The sequence below is a fragment of the Vanessa cardui genome, chromosome 12, assembly GCF_905220365.1.
Source record: "Vanessa cardui chromosome 12, ilVanCard2.1, whole genome shotgun sequence".
In the NCBI taxonomy this organism is placed as follows: Eukaryota; Metazoa; Arthropoda; class Insecta; order Lepidoptera; family Nymphalidae; genus Vanessa; species Vanessa cardui.
The window spans coordinates 5,736,470-5,757,506 of NC_061134.1; the positions used below are offsets into that span (position 1 = coordinate 5,736,470).

Sequence of the window (21,037 nt, forward strand, 5' to 3'; positions counted from 1 at the left end):
GCGTAAAGTATGATAGATTTAAAAATTGATGTAATTTGAATGACATCTCGGGCCTACTTGGATAAGGACTTCTCTTTATTCCCAGACAGACCTCTATATCTAACACCTACGGTAAAGAATTCACAGACCGGCCCGCCACAAATGGAAACCTTTAACAGAGACAAGGAATTCAGATAAAACTCAAAACCACAAAACGTACAATTAGTTTTTTAAGTGACTCAGTTGGATCGTTGCGGGAACAAATTGCGTCGTAATACCACAGGAAATCATTTTATGCTTCACTTCGTCAGTCTTCTTACTACCTATAATAAAGAAATGATCGCTTTAAAACCCTGATTCGGGACGAACGAGGAACCTCATTAATTGCGTTTGCGGTTTTATGGAGCTATAATTTATTTTAGAAAGACAGACGAACGAATGGGCTATCGAATTGTAAGTGGTCGTCTTCGACACTGGGAGAGTAAAAAGGATTAAACCACTTCTTACACCGTATACGACGCCAATCATGTGATATCAGCTGCTACATCCCTTGTGCCTGTAATTACACTGACTCACTCATCCTACAAACTGGAACATAGCATTATAAAGTATTACTGTTTGTCTTTAAAATAATTAGTGAGTGGATAGTATCGACCCAGACGGGCCACAGAACTGGTATACTCGTATACATATGTGCATATTTAGGTATTTATATTATATAATAAATACATACATTTTTTTGTGTGAGTGGATATCTTATAAGAATTACTATTGATAATAAATTTAATTTGTAGCTTATCAACAGCAAATAATTCGTTAATCTACCTTAATTATATTTATGAACCACATCACAGCCTGAACGATCAATATAGCCCTCAGCGAGAACAATTATAAAGTGCACAGCTCTACCAAGTCAAATTAATACCCTTCGATGCAATCTAAGGCTATTGAAAAAGCATTTATGTCTTGATGTATTTATTAAATTGTCGTAAGTAATTTACGAGGAAAGAACGAGCGTGTTCGGACACACACGTATGTGTTTATCATAATTGTCTCAAACAACCAATGAACGGATATAAAATAAACGATGGAAATATGCAGGATAATCATTTACTAATAACGTAAGTCATAATTTCTAATGATACAAAAAAATCATTTTATGTTCTCAAAAAAATCAAACTCTAAAATAAACAATTTAATAAATAAGTGAATTTATTTAAAAAGTTTAGTTTTATACTCAACAGACTCAATTACTTTTATTTTCATAAATATTAAAATTTAAACATAAATAAATAAAAACGTAATTAAATAATATTAATCATTTAAAAAATCATACATTTGTATTTAATTAGTGCGCCGTTCTGCTGAGGTCGGAACATTTACGTATCCCGCGCTAAGATATAATAGGTAGGTCGTCCATAAACTGTAACATGATATCTCTGCAAATTATATAATTGCAATAAAGTAATACTTAAATTAAATCTAAGAACAAAAAACTACGGGGTTATTATGACGATAAATATACATTTCTTTAATTTAAAAAAAACTGCGGACGGTTTATTTTTATAATATTTCATGGAACAAACAAATAGGTTACCGAAGGGTCACCGTATTTCATAAACATTGGCACCGTAAGAAATTAAATCAACTATTTCGCCAATCCAACCTTAGGCACTAAGACGATAACGCAGTGCTGCTTGACGGTAGAAAATATGATGAGAAATGAGAATGGATTGACGGTATCTTGCATTAACTTAAATATATACAATATTGTACTATATTTTTTTAATTAGTGTCAATTTGAAACTGCATGAGTCGCTTTATTTGGACCGACTTTTCTTTCTTAGAGATAGAATAAGTTGTGGCTTGATAAAGGACAACTTAATCTTTTTTATCAAGACAAAAATAATTTCATTACTAACAGGTTGTTTTGTAAATTAATCTTAAGATAATTCAATAAAACCAAAAAAAGATTGCCATACAAAACAGGTGGTTAAGATAACTGCGTCTCCCTCTCTGAAAAGGAAATAACAAAATATAAAATTTTATAATTGGCCGCTAATTTTCGCTGCAAGTATTATTGAAGATAATGTGCATAATTAAATTAAAAATCGAGTTTTCTTTGGTCGACGCTGAGATACTGTCGACTCAGTGGTGACACTTAATTAATTACTAACTGTAGGACAAAGACCAAAAAGAATATTGTCCTATACGATAATAATTGGTGGGATTCGCCAGTTCTATGAAAAATAATTTAAAATTACGAATCATTTTCCTATTATTCCGGCTTTTGTTTATTGAGTTTACTTGAATTAGTTAAACGAAATGTACCCGTCACCGTTACTTCGTGGGATCCAAAGCTGATTCACTGATTTTGTTGTTTCTGAATGATAATAAAACAATAGAATTTGGAAATGCATGTTCTATTATATTTTAATACAATTTTTTTTTTATTTTGAGTGTAATTGAGTATATTTTTTTCGCCTCGCTCAACAAAGGCCACGGAAAACAATGTTTAGATTCTGATGGAATCTTGTTTCCTCTCGGACTGACATTTGCGTTAGACACATTACGTATCATTCTTGTTCCCATCAACTAACGCTTAGTTAGGCATGATAACATTGGAGAGGGTCGCTATTCAGACTTCGCATACCTGTAGCATTTGATGCAAGACGTTTGTAAGGGTTCTATAATATTAGCTTTATGCATACATCGAGGTAATTTCATTTAACAATCTTTAATGAACTTTGTTCACATGCGGTTTCAAATTATCTTGACTTTGTCAAGATCACTTTAGTCGGCGGACACGACTGTTTTAAAATAATATTATATATATTATTTTCGAAGAGGACAGCACTGTTTCATTTTGTTCTTATTTCTGCATTAAAATGTATCTGATATTTAATGATATTTCAAATAAATTTATAAGTTTATTGAAAATTGTAGTTAGCTATATATAATTTTTTTGTAATTTTGACACCGACTGAAGTTGTAATAACAACAGAATATCAGGAAATAACACCTTAAAACTTACTTACTACGTAAAACTTCATTGCGATGGCGGTGCGGTACGCCACATTTGATTTACTGATGATTGACGATTCTTCATAAAATATTGCATATATAAGTGCATTTATACTCCATAAGTACTCCATTTCCTCCCATTGATCTGTAGTTCCCTTATCACAACATTGTAAATATAAATATATTTTTAATTCTCCAGCTATAAAATCCAAGATTTTATGCTATATACCAACAATACAAAGGATTGATGTTTACTAGTAACTTAATTAGTAATACATACATACAAGACGATATTGCTAACGTACCATCATTAATCGCCGATTATGAGTAATAAAATACCTAAACTTGCTCAAGGCACTACAGGAATACGGGATTTTCTAAAAAACATTTTCTGTTTTCTCAGTACTTAATTGTTTTTTGTAAAATTATAAAGGTATCTAAATTTCAATATCAATTTTTTTAAAACCAATTTTAATATAAATTTTGCTTCTACTTTGTGAATTGTGTTTAGCGATTTTGTTAATGTTGCGTCTAGTTTTTTACAAACTCAAATTGGATTATAACCTTCGCTTTTAGATTTAATGATACTTTATTTCACGGTACGTTCCTTCTCATTCTAAATATGTTCGTGAAGAGACTTCGATGCATAATTATCCAGGCGATTTCAATGCAAGCCGTCAATAATCGATCTTATGCAATTAAACCAATGACCACATGAGCGAGCGGACTCGTCTTGCTATAAAATATCTTGTTCCGCGTGAGATTGCAACATCCTTGCTTTTTATAGAAAACTAGTAATGTTTAGAATAACGTCCGTGTCCGCCGACAACCAACACGAAGGTTTGCGAGTAAAACTAGTATAGAAAACTAGATTTCCACGTCCACGAGCGTTTAGAACGATTAGCTGCGAGGGACGTTTTGTTGATACGCTATCAGCTGTTCCGGCGCAGTTCGCCATGGTAGCGCGCCCTGAGCGCATGCGCACAGCGCTAAGCAGCTTACAGTCCCATCGACGTCGCCGGCGTAACCCTTACTAAATTAATGTTATCCATTGAAAAACGTTACGTTTAAATATTAACATGACCCTTAGTTAATAGTAATTATGTCGCGTACCGCACGGAAGTTTGTACAAGTGACGAAATTTTTACTTGCTGGTGTGACTTTATTCTGTGTGAGCTGGATGGCTTGTGTCAATGAATGGCACTCAGGGGTTCGCTGGAAAGAACACCGTAATGTACAAGAGACTCTATCGACAATGCGCACCATTGTTGGATATTCGGCAGGCAAGCAAGCTGAACTTGACAGACCTTCACCAGAGGCATGTAGCAGGCTGCCTGCTTTTCCAAAAGTCCCATTTCTTGTAAGCATCATGTTTATCTTATCTCTAATTGAACTCATGACTCTATCACAAAAAATATTTTGTTACGCATCTAATTCTAAATTCAACTTCAATTTAATTTGTTCCAATAAAAAAAAAACTACAAGTTACTATCAAGGCAATGAGATTCTATTACTTAAAAGCACATAAAAAGTTTAAATAACACGTCTTATCTACTCTCCAGTCTAACAAACAGCCATAATATTTTTTTTCTACAAAAAGCCTGTTTCACGTGATAAAACACACACTCAATAGTTATGTATAACACTCGCCAATGATTTACAAATTACACATTACGTTGCGAAATAATATAAAGATAATTTGTATGACTCAATAGTAACTTAAGTAAATTGTAAATTATTTACAAAAAAATATTATTACCTTCATCTATGTTTCTCTGCCTTAAAATAATCAAATGTTACAAGATTTGTAATTGATTTTATTGTGGTAATATTGGACAGGAATAATATTTGTTTTTAAAGACAATTCTTATTCACTGCTTTGTTTTTAATATTATTTTGTTTGACTTTAAATTTAAACTCTTTAAATATCTAAATCCAATGTTGTTATGATCAAAAATTGTTATCACATCACGTATATTTATGAATAAAACTTGTACTTTTCTATTTTTTTACTTGAAAACAAGCAAGATTTTACGACCATGCGGTCATTACTCCTCATTATTATGCCTGTATTCGCAAGCTCTTTTACAACCCTGCAAACATCTAACAATATGTAGTTAGCACTTATTCATGATGCAGCAATTAACAATACTTAACGCTAGAATCTTTAACATAATGTATATGCAAATAGCAAAGACGAGAATGTGTGAGAGGATATAAGTATGATTATAATTTTCTTGAATATATTATTATTATTCACCTTCACTTCCGGTCTATCTTAGTATTTTAGACGCATCGCAGAATTGCATAAAATGCATAATGTATTCTAAGCCATAGGAGGCGCGTGCGCACGCATGAGTGGGTTGCCTTAAAAGGCACAAAACCTACGTCTATAGTTTTCGTTATACAATTGTATTGTATTGCTGTATGTTCATTTATCAGGCTTTTTAATATTCCTTAAATAAAACACTACTTAACCAATGTATATAAAACTTAAACTACCAAGATGTAGTGCGTTTCGGAGAACATTTTAGAATGTAACACATTTTTCTGGCAAATTAAAATATGAAAAAATACGAAAAGTTTTTATGATTAATTATGTAAATAGTCTATTTTGAGCGTGGGATTCTGTGCCACTTGTATTTGCTTTATATAATATGTCATTCATTCAGTAGGTTTTTGACTTTAATATATTTTCTCTTTTTGCTTAAAAAAAGTTTCGAAGCAGAAATTGCTAAGTTGCAAGTCTAATTTTGAAGAGAACTAATATTCCTATTTACCCCTCAAATTAAATATATACCGTGTGCTTCCTAGCACCAGCTTTAAGCAGGGACAACAACCCATGGGATCAGGATCGCACCTGTGACTTTTGATATCGTAAACCATTGCGCTGTTGACGCTTAATTACGTTGGTGTAATTATTTTTACCGTCTTAGAAAATATGAATTACAATTCGAATTGAGTTCTCAATACACAAAAAATGCCTTTTTATGCTGACTTATATGAATCTCATTTGTTTTATACATATTCATGCCTTTTATCTAACCAATGAACTCGTAATCTCGAGAAAATAAATAATAATAAGTATATTTCACACGTGACAATTCATCTAAATTCTTATCGCGTCAGTGATAAAAATTAACATACATGTGGATACAATCTATGTCTAAAGTATTGTCAATTTCCAAAATTGGTTCACATTCTTTGAGAATTGTAGAATACATCAACATCTTGTATGTTTCGTAACTTTACAACTTGTACATATAGTCTATACCAACCACAAGAGAAAAAAATCCAAAAATCCAGGAGAGCTTGTTTTATGTATGAAATTCATGAAAGAATTGACGTCGTCGAAGGTGTTATTGAAACATTGGAAATAAAATTAAAGTACATATAAATAGTGTAATATTGTACACTAAGGTTTGTTTATGTCCATTCTTTCTTCAATTGGAATATATTATACATATATTTACCCACCTGCACTGGAGTATGTTCCATGATAAGTTTTGTTCAGTGAGACATTTATCGGCTTTATTCTATTTCATACAAGACGATAAAAAAATAAAATCTTTTACCTTTCAACGTATAACGCAAAAAGTTTAAATTGTCGACTATTTAATAAAGTTATACATACAAAGTGTGGAAATATAATTTTAAAAACGTTTTAGTTGTTTTTATAATCGCGGGTTTGTTCACCTTTCATTGAATTTTTAATCGAATAAAATATAATACCTAAAAATGATAGGATATCAAATTATAAAATCTTGACAAAAAAGTGTACAATTTGAAATGTTTCACCGACATGTCTTTAAACAAAAAAAACCCCGAGTACAATAACTCACATGAAGCTGTTGCTAAAGATAAGTTTAAACTTGTTTTTTACATCAATACTGATACGTTGGAAGTCGGACGCAAAATAAATCGGAATCAATATCCAAGAGTATTTCTAATAGAAAGGCGCTGCCGCCGTGCGTGCGCGCATATCTATTACTTGGGGTGACCACACTGTACAATCGGAAATATTTTACATATTGCATATAGGTATATTATGAAAGTGTAGTGAAAAAAGGTATTTTTATTTTTTCAAAACATTATGATGAAAAATTTACTTTAATCCAATATGTATATACTTCATCATATATACGAAATGACAAATGTGACATGAATATATCTGAATACATATTACATTTATCTTTTACATCATTTAATTGTCTCGTCACTCTAAATTCTACATACAATATGTATTTTGAAATCTTAATAATTCGTAAAGTAAATAATAATACTGCAGAAAGTCCATTATTGTTACAAAAATATCTTGAGAAATAACTTACACATTTTAAATTTAAATAAATATAAAAACAAGTTTGCAGAAGTATGTGCTAGATAAGAATCTTAAAATATGAATTTAATTGTGTTTTTTTCACATATATTCTAATATACATTTATAACCATAAAATTGGTAACCAGTTCACCGTAAACAGCTAGCGAGCGCAGGATAGTCAAGATCAGAGGTCGGGCAGGACAATAAATCTATTATTCCCTCCCGATATGGTCAAACCTTAGTTTCTAACCCGAGAAACATGCCTGACCTTATCCTTAACGATTTCAGTGATACAAAACTCCAGTTACCTATAAATGGAAATACTCTGCATTGAAACTATTTTATACATTTCTTCGCTCGCGTTGAATCAACTTTATTCCTCTTTAAGTTGAGATACAAATACGCTATGAAAAAAAAAATTGAATTTTCATCATAATTTGTACAAACTCAAGCGTATTATTGAATACAATGAACGAATGGTAGAAGTAGGTATAATTATTCTCATTTTTTCATGTTCAAATTCAATTTTAAACGATACTATAAATAAATTTTCATATCCATTGTTTAAGCTTATGTTTTATTCACAACCAGTACAATTACCATACATGAGTGAGCTTGAGATCTTAATTTGAACACGTTAATTTATTAAATAAAAACATATATAGTTAGCATATATGTGGGATAAGGTAATAGTTAATCTAACCTGATTACATCATACGATTACATCCGACGTTCTACAAATTACGTACTATTTGTGCGCCAGCATCGCAAAAAATACAAATGATACAATTATAATTCGTAACTTTGTTGTTTCCAATATACAAAAAAAAACTCGTAAAAGAATATAAATGAAGGGAATTAATTAATTACATCATTAATTGAGACAATAATCTACGACAAAATATTTCCAGGAAATGATTGTCTGATATGCAGTTCAGGGAAATTAAAATCAGTTTTTCAACTTCATCCTTTATCCTTTAAAATATTAATTATTATAATACAGATTAAGATATGAATAACTTAGCAAACATTTAGAACTTAATAATAAAAGAGAATTTACAAATAACAATTATTTAAATTATTTTAATTCAAACAAACCGCACGTTAGACCGAATACATTAACTTAATTATACAATATTGAATATATTTATGAGAACTTTACTCTTCTAGTAATTATTTACTCTGAGTCCATCAATTTTTTACAATGTACCATAAGATAATGGAGGTAGAATCAGGTTGGAAATTGATTATATACTATTACAGTCGAATAGAATTATGAATTACATGTTGATATTTGATTCCTGTGAAATAAGTCCACGTAGGTACTTTGCGTTCGCGTATCATTACGTCTTATTGCGGCCACTATTTTTTATACAAATTTAATAATAATGTATTAATCGATGACCTTAAGATATTTATGAACTTGGAAACGAACATAAAAGATAACTAGACCGATAATACACACTTCATGATGCACTTAAAAGCATCGTATTGTTTTATTATGCCATAATTATATAACTTTCATAACGGGTTAAATTAAATCATATAGGTTAGTAGGTAACATAACTGTCATTAAACAGTCACAAGCAAGTTGTTAGTCATTATGAACTTAAACGTGACCGGAGCCGATGTCACGTCGCTGTCCTTTGACAAAAGTCAGATCGAGACAAACTCTGACCCCCCCTTTAGTTACGGTAACATTTTGAATTTTAGGAAGACTTTATTTTGTAGAGTTTTTTTATTATTATTTATGATACAGATGTTGTTTATGCAAACATACACCAGTAACAAATGGTAAGGCAATTAAAGTTACTCAGCTTACGGAACCTTAATTCGTTTTCATTCTATCTTATACGAACACGTGTCGGCTTAAACGTAATTTTAAAGAAGACATCAATTTGAAGCAAAAATAAATGTAAAATATAAGATATTCAATAAGTTTTATAATAAATATAAAGGATAAAGATCTCCAAAGGATAATATCTTGAACCATAAAATTGAATGAACGTGTAAAAAGAGAAAGATCGAAACAAATGCACTGAAATAAAATACTGCTGCGGAGCGCGTAATAAGGCAACATATTGGACACCATTCAATCCTACGTAAAGGTATGCACCCCGTGGCTCAAAAGTGTTTTTAAACTCGACACCAATTAGTAAGGAACTCTTGCAGAGGAACGTTTAATTTATCGCTTAATTATCAGGTGTAAATACATTACAGCGACCGCTTACATACAACAAATTGAAGATGGGGTATACTGTCAATTTCATTTTATTTAGAATATATCGAATATGTTAGTGTTATTCTTAAATCTCAATTTTTTTTTTTACTAAGAGTCGAAATACGTAAGCATACGAAATTTCAAGGAAAAATGCTCTATGACCTTTTCGGAACTTTATCCAAAATAACTATTGTTGATATAATAAGAAAGTACTTTATACCAAAGACACTTGACACGTTCCAAAGCACAATAGGCAATCACGTAAAGCCTGTCCATGATCTATTTCGTAATAAATAAATAATCGTTAGAGCTAAAATTACGGGTTTACTAATCCGTACTTTATTGCATTGGCTTAAAGTTCTTTTTATTATAATCAATTGTATGATTTAGATAGATTTTGTTTAAATGGAAATATAAATCAATGACTCTCTTCGGTAAAAGCAAAAGAAGGTACGATTTATGCAAATTAAGAGGTTACAATCGATGCCAGAATGCATCGAAAGTGACACATGCTTAAATTAATAACTACTTACGACGTTCAAAGGAGATCGATTGTATTATGATAATAAATTGTAATCAAAATTTGCATTATATCTTCAGCTAAATCCAATATTTAGGAATAACGATTGCATTTACATAAATTTACGACAAATACTCTTACCTGTTTTAAAAACGTGATTTATGTCTGTTTAAAGCTGGGCTATTTAATGCTTTCTAGGTAGTAGCATTGAGCCACTTATATGATTATCATAATTTCGCACGGACTTCGTGCAAAGTATAATTTTTAACATTACTTGATATAAATATGACCGAATGAGATTTTTCTTACAATTGCTACAGAAATGTGAATAATAATTAATCTTTTAACTTTTTCATTTGTTTTAAAGTAGCCTACGCCAGCGCATCCACCAAATGTTTTATATGCAGTCTTTTCTGTATTAATGTTTAAAGTTTGTGTGTTATGGTTTTGCTCATATGACTTTTTGTATCACAAATAATTTTCTTTCAGAACCGAACGTGGTTTCCTGGTATCCAAGACTCGATATGGCAGAGTGTGAAGGGTACATCTGTGTCTCTCTACTCTGCTTATTACGACGAGAGAACGCCCCAACGTTACATACGCGTTCTTGCTGCGTTTCATGGTTAGTATTTCAATAATACAAATGTAATTCTATGAGTCCGCCTGTCTGTTACGCTTACACAGCTAAATATTAATTTAATGAAATATAGTATGAATCAAGTTACAATTTCAAGGAAGTATTCATTTCCATTGACACTATACTTTTGTATACCTTAAGATTACGACCATACCGGACGTGTGGGCGAAAACTAGTATTAAATAAACTTATAAAATTAACATTTCAATTTTATCGTTAAAAGTCATAAGTACACTGACGATGTGTTTTTATCTTGTATATTAATTTATTAATATATTTTATTGCACAAAAAAATAATTACACAAAAGGAAGATTAAAGCTATATAGGATACATAGGATTTACTTGGTGGTAGGGCCTTGTGCAAGCCCGTCTGGGTAGGTACCACCCACTCATCACTTATTCTACCGCCAAATAACAGTACTCAGTATTATTGTGTTCCAGTTTGAAGGGTGAGTGAGCCAGTGTAACGACAGGCACAAGGGACACAGCATCTTAGTTCCCAAGGTTGGTTGCGCATTGACGATGTAAGGAATAGTTAATATTTCTTACAGCTTCATTGTCTATGGGTGATGGTGACCACTTACCATCAGGTGGCTCATATGCTTGTCCGCCAACCTCAAGACTGTCTTTTATACATATACAAACATTTACATACATATATTATGAAATAAAGCAGTATAATACGAAGATATATTTATATAATATAATTAATTACCTTTAATACTTACTCTTCAGTTAAAAACCCCAAACCCGATTACATCTGTCTATTAAACGGCTGGACTCCATTCCGTTGCAGATTTTTTGACTCATGTTCCTCCATACTACCCAAAGCATTTTAGGCAAGGTGGGTGGGTATCCCACATGGTGTAGAATTTCAGTCAAATTAAAACCCACACAGGTTTCTTTAGAACGTTTTCACCTTTACCGTTGAACACGAGATGAATTACAAACACAATCAAATTCAATACTGCCTGCTTGGAATTGAACCTGTGCTCATCGTCGAAATTCATTAAATGCGTTCTAACCATTGGAGCTTCTCATTCTTATACAAAGATAAAAAGAAATATTTATTTTGTATTAAAAAATATTTTTATCTTTAAATAATATAATATACTCTTTACTTTATTTACAGTAAAATACTTTTTAGTTCATTATAATTATTTATCTATAAAAATAAAACATAAAGCTGCAACATATGCTACTGTTTACGGCTTGTTTATTTTAATAAGATAATCGAGTTTTTCAACATTCAATAAGTAAGTTGTGGTTACGATTTTATCTAACTTGCCATACGCATCTAGAGTACAAATAAAAGAAACCATTTAATTGAGGCCCAACAGCGATGTACAACAGTATCTAGGTAAATCTTACGACTATATTTTTTAGTGAAGCTTCTCAAAGGTCTTCATTAAGTTTTAATATTTTTTTACTCGTAGGATATACATTATGATTATTAATTTTTGAAGTTAAGTTATCGCAACAATATATAATTTTAATAAATTTATTAATACATATAATAAATGCGTGAGTAACTTTATATGTCTGTTTGTTACTTAATCGCGACTGAACCACTGAAGCGATCCTAATGGAATTTGACATTGAGGTAGCCTGGGACCTGGAAACTATAAAATACGGAACGGACATAAAAAATAAATCAGAAGCAAGCTTACAAAATCGCGGAAAGCAACTATTTAATATTACCTCTTCATCTTATTACTTAGAAATGCAGAATTAAAAATATTATAAAGATCTATTTAAAAATATATATCAATAAAAATATAATTGATATTCATTAACTTTGTAACCGTGATAGTTTATAATTTCAAAAAGAGCTTATGTTTAATATTATTTCTTTTCGAGATTGATAGCAGTCTAGTAAACCCACTTGAATAATATTCTTTTATAATGTTTAGCTAAAACCCGTTTTTTAAATTTGCCGAAGATAATGGTAATAATAATTTTAATATCAAAACATTGAGAGGTTTTACTCCATGCGTACAAAAAACCAGCGAAATATATTTATAGATATAGCAGAAAAAAGAAGATAATTATGGTAATGGAGTCCGAGATTATTTTAAATCAAATCTAGGGCTTTATTGGCGATAGCAAATAGCTTGATTAAAAATAAATAAAATAAATTTTAGTATGTTCATTTTTATATAATACCTATTGTGTCACAGTGATCACTTTAAGGAGTATAAAAATTAAATAGTGATCAGTATATTCAATAAATTTATATTTTTACCAATTATAGTTAATCAAATATGAACATATAACAAATATTAATTATAATAATTACTACTACAGTTTGTCTTAATTAAAATGGTACATTTATAAGATTTTATAAATGACAGATTATTTCTATAGGATATTATTAATGTTTATTTATGTAAACAACACTTAAAGTAAAATACATATCGAGATAGTTCAGATGCGATTGAAATATTATACATTGTCGAGTTTTACTCGCGAGTCGTAATCATTGCGACATTATTGACTGTTATTACGTTAAGCAAATACAGCCTTTCATTGGAAAACTTGGTATACAATTATATTTAATAGCAAACCAACAACAAACAACTGTAAAATATTAAATAAAGCCTGAGAAAAAAATGATGGACGACGTGTTCTTATTACATCTTCGGAATACCTAGGTGGCGCAGTTGACAAGTTTTATTAATACGCCTAAGGCGCACGCGCATCTTGATGTACTATCGGTTAATTAAAATAAGACATCCCATCATACATTATTCACGTGACATTATTAACGTTAAGATAAAGTCCACTGACAGTTAAAAAAAATATATTTTATAATTGCGAGCAATAATTGGTATGTTTTAATAACTAATAAAAATTAAAAATTAACTCTGAATAATTATCATGTAAATGAATCTAAAAATTTATAAGTGTATGTAGTAACAAAAACGGCAAAATAAAAACCTTTAAAATTATACTTTATAAGTATAAGACGAATACGATTTATACACATATTGATGATTATTAGTGTAAATAAAGATTAATTGAAAATAATTTTATAAAGGACAATATAAAATGCCGTCTGAAATTACTTTTAAATAATTCGCACTCACAAAATACACCGCTGCGCTTTAACGAGTGTGATAATTGGTGAGAAACTATTAAAGTTAGAGAGTTATGAGTTATATAATTTAAATTATTCTGATGATATGGGCTTAAAACCCATATTCCTGTTATTTATTTACATTAATTGTGACTAGAATTCTTTGGTGTCTCCAATAGGCAAAATTCAAGGCAATTAAATAACGTCAAGTGCACTTACCCAGGCCATTTATTAACACCTTACAGAAAACTCGCTTTAACAGATACAAGGGCCATTAATTTAAATTCAAGAATTCATCACAAGTATTTTTACTTTACTGCACGATGCCAAGAATGGTAATGCTTATGTCGATACACTTCTTATACATAAATGAATATATTTTTATTCATAAGAATTAATCAAGTTATGCTATTCTTCATGATTTCAAGTCTTTTTATGATTTAGTGATTATTATTATCATTTGAAACGCCAATAATTATAATTACTGAATCATTTCATTGGTGACCAAAGGAAGAGTTATCGTTTCATAAAATATAAAATTTATTATTTCATTTAAAAATATTCACCTAGACTTATAGTCCGAAGTAAAAACAAGACAAAGAACAAAACATAATATTACGTTTTAGTAAGCACAGATTTAAAGCCAATTAGTTCCAACCAGTTTTAATAGCCATAAACATTATTTTATATTACAGAATTTTAGATTTATATTTAACTCGCAATAACAATTTTAATGTATTTTCTATTTAGATAAACGACTAGTTTGAATCACTTAGACAATTAAACTTAACTAATTAAAATTATTTGATTGCCTGTTACGTTCGAATAACTAGCTTGTACTACTGTTGAACCTGAGATAAATAGTTTAGAACCCGGATTGGGCCCATACAAGTTATTGACTGTTTCTACAAATAAATTCCCAGGAGTAGTCCAGGAGTTATCCCAAAATTTCCTTAGAAATTGTGCAAGTTACATTCCCGTCCCTGGAAAAGATCCTGTGTGTGATCCTTTACTGTCGAGCTGAATTACTGCGTGCATTATAATCGTATCCACACACTTGACTTCTGCCTCTTACTAATTCTTTGAAAGGTGAAAATAGCTCGATATGAGAACACAATATGATTTCATTGACGAAATGCTCGGTTGTAGGTAGTGAGTTAAAAAGGTTAATATCAATCATCAAATCCTCACATATTTCCAAAGGCAAACGCGTCATGTTATATAAAAAAACTATACAATTTTTTTTTAATTTGTCACAGTGGCAGGAAAAACAAAAATTGGTGAGTGGTCGTGCAGCATCACAGTGCGAGAGAGCACGAGAGATAAGTTCACTCTCATTTGTCACTCGCGTCGGGCGCTCGCGTCGTGTAAATTCCTTCCCGTGAGATAAACGCCTCTCCTATATTGTAGTGACGCCTGGATTAAAACACCACGACTGCTACATCTTAGTACTCCCTTTTTAGCTTGAACGTGTATGCGGGCGGAACGTGTATGGGTCTGCCGTTCAATATTTCAATTTCTTTATAAATGTAATAAAATTTGTGATTTTTAATCTTCCTATAGTATTTTTTCTATATTATTTTGTATAGTTCAAATTACGAGAGAAAAATAAAGAGGCCTATAAAAGGCTGAAACCGAAATTGTTTACATTTATAAGTAAAAATATTCTTTTGTGTTTTGACAGTGACTTCAATTAAACGATATAAGCAATTTATATATCCAGATACTTATAGCCTAAAAGTTTTAGCGTGTATAAGAATGTCTGACAAATTTTCTGAAACATAAAAATCGAATGAAGTTACTTCAACAACAACAACAACAGCCTGTAAATTCCCACTGCTGGGCTAAAGGCCTCCTCTACCTTTGAGGAGAAGGTTTCGAACATATTCCACCACGCTGTTCCAATACGGGTTGGTGCACATGCAGGTTTCCTCACGATGTTTTCCTTAACCGCTGAGCACGAGATGAATTATAAAGACAAATTAAGCACATGAATCAGCGGTGCTTGCCTGGGTTCGAACCCACAGTCATCGGTTAAGATGCACGCGTTCTAACCACTGGGCCATCTCGACTCTCAGTTGCATCATCTGCCCACAAATATAAATTGCACAACTATGTAGGAAGTGCTATCCTGTTCAATAAAGACAGACGGCAATCGAGGCACCGTTGTAATGACAGTCCCGCATAACCACCGCCGCCATCACAAGGAAATAGCTCTAGTAAATACGTATTATAAGCCTCACCATTGCCTTCCTTGGAAACTACTATACCATTACAGTAATTTATAACTATAGAATTCAAACGCAAAGCAAAACAATGTATAATTTTAGTTATAGTAGCGATCAATATTTCCAGTTAAAGTTATTTACTCTAAAAAATAGAAAAAAAAAACCGAGAGAAAAGAATTAAGATTTAATAGCAATTATAAATGAAGGTATATCATAAGTATTTATTTTAAATAATTTTGCATTTTGCATGAGCATTTATTAACTTAATATGATATTCTTTATTTTTTTAAATGGTCAGGTAGAATACCAAATAGATGTTAGAGGTCATCATTAAGTTCAATGTTAGTCTAAAAAAATATTAACCATCTATAGATGTTATGCCCCTTTTTCCTATTTTGAGGGTGAGTGCCACTACAACCAGTTCACTCACACTTAAAACCGAAACACAATAATATCGAGTATTGATGCCTACCTGCAGAAAATGTGATGAGTTGGTGATTTTCAGATGGTCTTACAAATAGTAGTTCAGATTAACACCTGTTCGATTTTAACTAATATATCCATCTTATGTAATATAAATAACTATTATTTATTTGCAGGTCGCAACATATCAACAGAAAAGTCATTGTTCTGCCAAACGCGTTCAACCGACGGCAATAATTATTCCGTAGAAGTTGTCGCAGCAAAACCATTAGAGATTTGGTGGACCGAGTGGGATAATTCGGCGTCAGACGTAGAAACACCGGTTTTGCTTTCATGTCCTTTAACGGAACCTCTCACGGAACCTTCAATTATATCCATCGTCACTGAACCGTGTGATGATCCCTCAAACGGGTTTTATATCAGAAGAAATCGTCTTAGCTCACAATATGAAAGAACCTTTACAATATGCGTAAAGGATTTAAAGTTTCAAAACGATATTTCTCAAAAATTAGTCGAATGGATTGAAACGAATAAATTGCTCGGCGCAGAAAAGATAGATATTTATATTGACAGTTTAAGTAAAGAGAGTGAAGATGTTTTGCTTCGTTATCGCTCTCAAGGCTATGTACGATTATTTCAAATTCCTGTTAAGCATAAGACTGAACGATCACTGTGGCAAAGAAGGAGAGATCACATCATATCATATAATGACTGTTTGTACAGAAATATTATAGAATCAAAATACATAGTACCACTAGACATTGATGAAATTTTGCTGCCGAAAATTGCCTACACTTGGTCAGGCCTATTAAAGCGTTTAAAATATCAAGGATGGAATTCAAACCAATATTCAGCTATTTTAGTACGAAATGTTTTCTTCTTTGACTTTATGCAAGATATCCATAGTTATAAACCAAGTAAAGACACAAATGAAACCAAAATCTATATAAAACGCGATGACGTTCGGATAGGGAATGAACAAAATTTAGTATTAAAAGAAATAGAATTAATTGACGATACTAGTTACTTTAAATATAATTTAAATAATAATTTAAATGATGACTATGATAAAATCAAGTATGAGTCTGAATGCGATAAGGACCTACCTATACCTAAACTAGCAAGTCATATAGTTAGCTCAGCAGTTATAAGCCCCACAGGACACTATAGTAAAAGTTTCATGCTAACAAAAAGAGTGCTGACAGCATTTAATCATTATCCTTTGGCTAGTCTCGGAACAGCAGGCATAGCTGGATGGTCGGCGCCCTTTAACGAAGTGCAAATCAACCATTACAAGGTAATTGTACCATATCTCGACAGCGTTAAGATTTTGATATTTAAACCCTTACCAACTAAATGTCTTTAACGTTCACATTCCAAAAAATAATAAAATAAAGTATAATAAAAGAGAAGTAAATTCTGATTTTTTTTTGTTTCTTAAAATATCGTTAAACAGAAAATCTAAATTCATGCAACACGAAGTCGTGAGGAAGCACCGCACCGCTATTTAAATACAAAGACTCTAAAGCGAATTACAATAATTTAAAAAATTCGTGGCATTCTTAACACGCCTCAGAATAACTTAGCAGACATGATAAAAGTGCTATACAACTTTGCCAAAAAAACTCTTAAATGTATCATTTTGCCAGTAACCATTTAGTGAAATTTGGCATTTTAACAAAAGAAAATGTCTTATAATTGTCCTTATAAAATATATATTAAATAAAGAATTAAGCACGTGAGTATTTTACCATGAAGATGTCAAAAATACATATAAGTATCATAAAGCTTACATTGGGAGGTATTTAACGAAATTTTTAAAATAACCTACATATGACAGGAGAAAACCGTAAATTGCATTATTGTTACTAGAGTGACAATCAATAGTTAATGTACGAGCACATACAAATTAAATGCTTTTGTAAATAATAGTAGCTTTTAATGTTTTTTTAAAAAGTCACTCATCTTTGTATAGTCAGTCCAAGGCGTAGATATATGTATGTGCCACAACACAAGGCATCGTAGTAAATTTACTTTAGATTTTTTCTTTCGTACTCTTATTATTCAAACTTATTTTTAACCCATTTTCACTTTGTATTCCAGGACTCTTGCAATACAACGGTTGTGACCGAATGTGAGCTGTATGCAAGAAGAGCTCGCGTAGATCGATCGGCGTTGTGGCTGAGAAAACCTCTGATAAAAGCGATTGCCCTAGCGATGTGTTCAAAATTAAACACTGTATAAAATTACTGTTCTTTAATTTTTGCAACCCATACATTTTTATATTACACTATTTACTTTTAAAATAATGTATTAAATACATTATAAAAATAATGTTTTAAATAAATTATTTTTTATAACAAAGTTCCCGAGCAAAAACCAATTAAGCCGACAACTCAACTTCAAGAAAACCAAAACAACGGTTAATGTTATAGAACGATGATGAATGATCAAAAAGTATGGTTATAAGTAAAAGTACTCGAGGCGGAGTCTATCTACAACGATAATAAATAATACACTTTAATATGTGACAGTTTTATGATATATTCTACACTAACTGCCCGCCCCAGCTTCGCACTGGTGCAATTTATTGATAAAGAAAATGTAAGGAGCGTTTAGCATAAAGTTATGTTGGCATAGACGTTTATCTTATAACATTTTTTTTAGTTTACATAAGTGTGCCATAAATGAGAAATATTAATCATAAATTAACTGTCCATAGTGTCCACAGCGTATAAATTGAAATCTGGATATTTTTATCTGCATATGTCAATGTTTTATTGCTACAGCCAGCTATCTAGCTACCCTTTAATTTGGAAACGGCGCTATCTTCAAAAGCATCCATTTGATTCTTCAACTATAATATGTGTAAACAGAATTTTAATCTGTATGTAATGCATGATTTGACTTTTTATGTGTATACCTTAGAAGGAATTTTCAAGTATATTATTTTAATTGGTAGCTTCACATAATTGTTAATTGACGATTCAAAAGTGCTTGTAAAAGCCCACTTGAATAAAGATTATTTTTATTTTTATTTTTTTTAATGTAATTTTTAAGGTTAGCTACCGTTACTCATGTAAGGCTTTTGATCCCCACTAGCTATTGAAATCAATCAGATTTAGGATAGGGAATGTTTCCACATAAGTCCATCACTCCGTCATAGAAAAAGGAAGGCCCGCATATCTCAAGCTCCCCGTTGGGGATAAAAGGAAGGCAAAATGCTGCCTGAAGTTCTATCTTTCGTCCTGATAGAACTTCTGGCAGCATTTTGTCGAACTCGGCCCGAATCTAATAAAAAACAAAGCCTAAAGCTGTTGCCGCTTTGGAGAGCCTCCTGCCCAATGTAGGAGGGTCGGTGTGGAACGTTTCATGGCACTGTTCAACGCATCCATTTTGGCAGACGCACTCAACTTCGGCAAAGAAGTTCATTTGTGAAGAAGAATTATAGCGGTTAAATACATGACTACCTCATGGTATCGTCAACGGCTGCAACACTACTCGCGAGCGAAAGGTAAGGGCTCTGGCCCTGGTTGTTAAAAGAGGTATTGGTACTTTATCAATTGGCCTGAAAAGACGGAGAGAGTATTACTGGTTCATAGTAGATGAAGTCAAACATATCTAGCGGAAAAAAGAGTAGGGTATAATAGTATTGAATATGATTTAAAATGGTTAAAGTTTTAGGACTCGAACAATCTTAATTATGGTGCCAATGACCTGTACAAATATGCGGGTCACTTTTATTTTTATTTATAAAATGTTTTATAATGAAACCAGCTCATTTATGGAAAGTGACACTTAAATAAGACTTGCATTGAAAAAATATATATTGACATAAGGAAAAAAACTGATACATGATCTTATCACGTTCATCCATATTCGATTATTCTATAAACTCTTTCGAAATGTTGATAGAAAACAATAACATTGTCAATTTATGACGTGAATCTGGAATTCATATCATTGAATAGGCCGACGATATGGCGTCGACGCCACTTGTAAACGACTGTTACATTGCCTTCGATTTGTTTTTAATATACTTTTAAGACGGATATAATTTCAACGGAATAGTTTCTTTATCGCTCTCTTAGTGTCATACTGACATGAACAAATATGTTAGGAACCGATACAGTATACACATAAATAATACACTAAGCTTTGGCTTGGTCAAATAAAACCCAGTAATGCTATGTAAATGTTTAACGTGAGCTCTTGAACTTTTTTGATTAAATTTTATTTGAAGTTGTGCAGTATTGACAATGTGTCTATTTTAATTGTAATCGGAAGCTTTGAATCCTTACACATGGCTACACAATTAAACCTAAAATAATTTTAATAGTGTAGTATGAATATTTAAGCCTTAATTTTTCACGGTCTTGCTTAAAATCGCTTCGTAAATAAGCCATTATTTCTCGAGACAAGTAATAGATAAAAAATGGTTATTGCGGGTTATCCATAAAAAATAGACATAGTTATACCATTGCAGACTTTTTTGTACTACCCTTGTAAGGTGTACAATACTGTAGTAGGTACGATATATTGATCCATCTCATAGGATCAGCTACTGTTTGCAATGCATACGCAAAAATTGTGTTTATTTACAT

General features: G+C 31.5%; 1 protein-coding gene across 1 annotated transcript; it reads left to right on the forward strand.

Annotated features, from left to right (window-relative positions):
* The first annotated feature begins 3,931 nt into the window (after positions 1-3,931).
* Positions 3,932-18,682, forward strand: LOC124534423. Its single transcript, XM_047110297.1, has 4 exons — positions 3,932-4,363; positions 10,555-10,687; positions 16,610-17,730; positions 18,537-18,682. The coding sequence occupies exons 1-4, from the start codon at positions 4,106-4,108 to the stop codon at positions 18,675-18,677; spliced, it is 1,653 nt and encodes a 550-aa protein (XP_046966253.1). The 5' UTR covers positions 3,932-4,105; the 3' UTR covers positions 18,678-18,682.
* The last annotated feature ends 2,355 nt before the right edge of the window (positions 18,683-21,037 follow it).

Coding starts and splice junctions, on each gene's coding strand:
- LOC124534423 (XM_047110297.1), top strand. CDS start 4,106: ATGTCGCGTACCGCACGGAAGTTTGTACAAGTGACGAAATTTTTACTT. Junction 4,364..10,554: donor TTCCAAAAGTCCCATTTCTT/GTAAGCATCATG, acceptor ATTTTCTTTCAG/AACCGAACGTGGTTTCCTGG. Junction 10,688..16,609: donor CGTTCTTGCTGCGTTTCATG/GTTAGTATTTCA, acceptor ATTTATTTGCAG/GTCGCAACATATCAACAGAA.